The 2,594-nt window shown below is 53.4% G+C and overlaps 1 protein-coding gene across 2 annotated transcripts in view; it reads right to left on the minus strand.

Moving 5' to 3' along the window:
• DAPK1 (death-associated protein kinase 1) overlaps nucleotides 1–2,594 on the minus strand; it is a 180,725-nt gene continuing 178,131 nt past the window's right edge. For both annotated transcript variants that reach the window (XM_012659386.1, XM_012659385.1), the window contains exon 26: nucleotides 1–2,495. In XM_012659386.1, the coding sequence (XP_012514840.1) occupies nucleotides 1,263–2,495 (1,233 nt within the window). In that variant the 3' untranslated portion in view covers nucleotides 1–1,262. The remainder of the gene's footprint in view (nucleotides 2,496–2,594) is intronic.

The following is a 2,594-nucleotide window of genomic DNA, read 5'->3' on the forward strand; positions in this document are numbered from 1 at the left end:
TAATGCAACGAGCAACAGTTTTCTTTATTTAAAAAAAGAAAAAGAAAAAACTTAACGTTTTTATGACATCTTATAGATTAAGTAAAAATACCAGTATTAATATATATGTATATACATAGTGCATATATATATATATACATATGATATAACATTAACATTACATGCTTCTCAGGACAGAAGAATTAGGACACGTTCCCTCATCAGTTTAAAACTCCATGATAATTTAAAATCACTGAAGAAAACTTGCCTCCTTTATTTTCTGTTTTTAGACTTCAAGTTACAGGAAGTTACCAAAGCAAGATCTAAATGTGGAAACCATCTGCTATGCACCAATTACAACGGACTGCCACAAATGATGAGTCAGGGCTCTTCTGAGTTCTTACACAGGTCTCCGCAACCCTACAACTGTGTCGACCTTCTACCTGAGATGAGCGGGAATGAGGAAGCCTGACAGTTTGTAGGTTTCGTGTGGACATTCACACTGACGTTCAAACAAAAGCAAAATGAAAATGTCTTCTATAGCAACAACACTGCCAACGAAATCACCCTGGAGGAAGATTCCTTTCTCTCCTTTCCTCGCCAAACAAAACACAGACGTTGCTGGGAAGAAAAAACAACAAAATTCAGGGTGAAGCACCTCTGGCGGTGATCAGCATACAGCAAGGGACAGAGAGGTAGCATTTCCTTGGTGACAGCTCCTGGCTGACTCTGATGGTTTCAAACACACCCTCTTCTGCAAAAGGCACTCACATATTGTCTGTTTATAAATTATACAGTGGGATTCCATACATGGGAGTTTCTCCTACAAATATAAAAGAGACAAGCTGAGGAGATGGTATAACAAAGAAAAGAGTATAAGAAATACACACTTTGGATAAATATGCGCTTTTCTCTTTTTAAAGGATAATCAATATAGTAGTTAAAAAAATTTCATGGAAAATTAGGAATTTCAGTAAAATTCCAGTAAAAGCAAGGTATTGGAGGACGAGAGATGGAGTCCAAAACACTGAGAGGAGCTACACTAGCTTTTCAAATGGCCAAAGTAAAGGATCTGTTCTGCTCTGAACCCGGGGAGACCATCCAAAGAAAAGGGAATGCGGAGAGGCGGGGCGGTAGCAGGGGCAGAGGAACAGGTGGAATGGGGGGGCGTCCCTGGGGATGTGGGTAGGAAGCAATGCCCTCGGCATCTCCAACGGGAAGGAGGGGCTGCACCCCCCTTGCTCTGCAGTCCAAAGTGACCCTGCCCAAGCCAGAAGCTGCCCTCACCGGGACACGACCGAGCTAATGGAATTATAAGAGGTGCCACTGTTGCAGCTTGAGGCATAGGCCTCCTGGCCGTTGCCATCGAGGTTGATTTTGAACACGGAGGATGCCTTCAGCAGGAAGTCCGCCGCGTCCCGGCGACCCAGCTCCCTCAGTTTGGACATGAGGATGCCCACGGTGCTCTCGGGATAGGAGGTCCATTCCCGCAGCAGGGCGTGGACCGGGCTGGGGAGGAAGTCCTTGGGAGCCCCGTTGTTGGTGTTGTACTTCGCCACGAGGTCGGGGAGGCCCAAGTTCATGGCGAGAAGGCACCAGTCCTTCCCCATGGGGTCGGGCGGGTCCAGCAGGCGGCTGAGTTTCCTCTGCGTCAGGAGGTTCAGGTCTGACGCGTGGATGTCCATGCCGAGGCTGGCCTGCTGGTAGACGTCGTGACAGCCGAAGCACATGATGCTGCTGAAGCTCTCCTTGTACCCGCCCATGGTGTTGGTCAGGGAGGTTTCCTTCAGCGTCTGCGCCCGGAAGAAGTCCCGCGGCTGGTAGATCATGACGGGCTCGTGGTGCTCCCGCAGCTGCTGGGGGCTCAGGTAGTGCTTCACGGTCAAGAGCCCCGGCAGCGTGGTGGCCATGACGTTCTCGATGGTGCTGCACACCGAGTCCAGCAGGAGGCAGCACTTGATCTTGTCCGTCTCCAGACCGCGCACCTGCACCTCGACGCCCTGGCCGTGGTTGACCAGCAGCACCAGCAGCTCGGCCCCGCGGTGGGCGATCTTGCAGCCGTTCACCCACAGGCGGATGTCCGCGTCGCCCTCCGTGCTCTGCTGGTGCACCCAGCGGCACAGGTTCACCTGCACCTTGTGGAAGATGCCGCACGGGAAGGGCGTGAGGTGCTCCACCGGGACGACGCGCACGCCGCCGTACACCATCGCCTCGTCCTCCTCGTCGGCCCAGGAGCGGTGCAGGTTGTCCGTCTTGATCAGGGCGGGGACGTCCACCATGGTCCCGCTGCTCAGGGCACGGGCGCAGATGTCCATGGCATCGAGGATCTGCAGCAGCTCCTCCACGTCGCTGTCGGGCACCAGGCGCTGGATGTCCTCCACGGTGTAGCGGCCCCGGTAATGGTGCAGGGCCCGCGGGGTCTCCACGGACAGCAGCTTGCCCAGGACGCTGGTGCAGAGCCAGCGGGGGTCCAGGAGCAGCACGTCCTGCACCGTTTCGCTCTGCATGATGTTGATCTGCCAGAGGGGACAGCAGAAGGTCACCTGAGGGAAAGAGCGCTGGCCAGGTGCACCAGCCAGAGTAGGAAAGGGCCTGGTCCCACCATGGCGTCTGAG

The sequence above is a fragment of the Propithecus coquereli genome, unplaced genomic scaffold, assembly GCF_000956105.1.
Source record: "Propithecus coquereli isolate 6110/MARCELLA unplaced genomic scaffold, Pcoq_1.0 Scaffold608, whole genome shotgun sequence".
Lineage (NCBI taxonomy): Eukaryota > Metazoa > Chordata > Mammalia > Primates > Indriidae > Propithecus > Propithecus coquereli.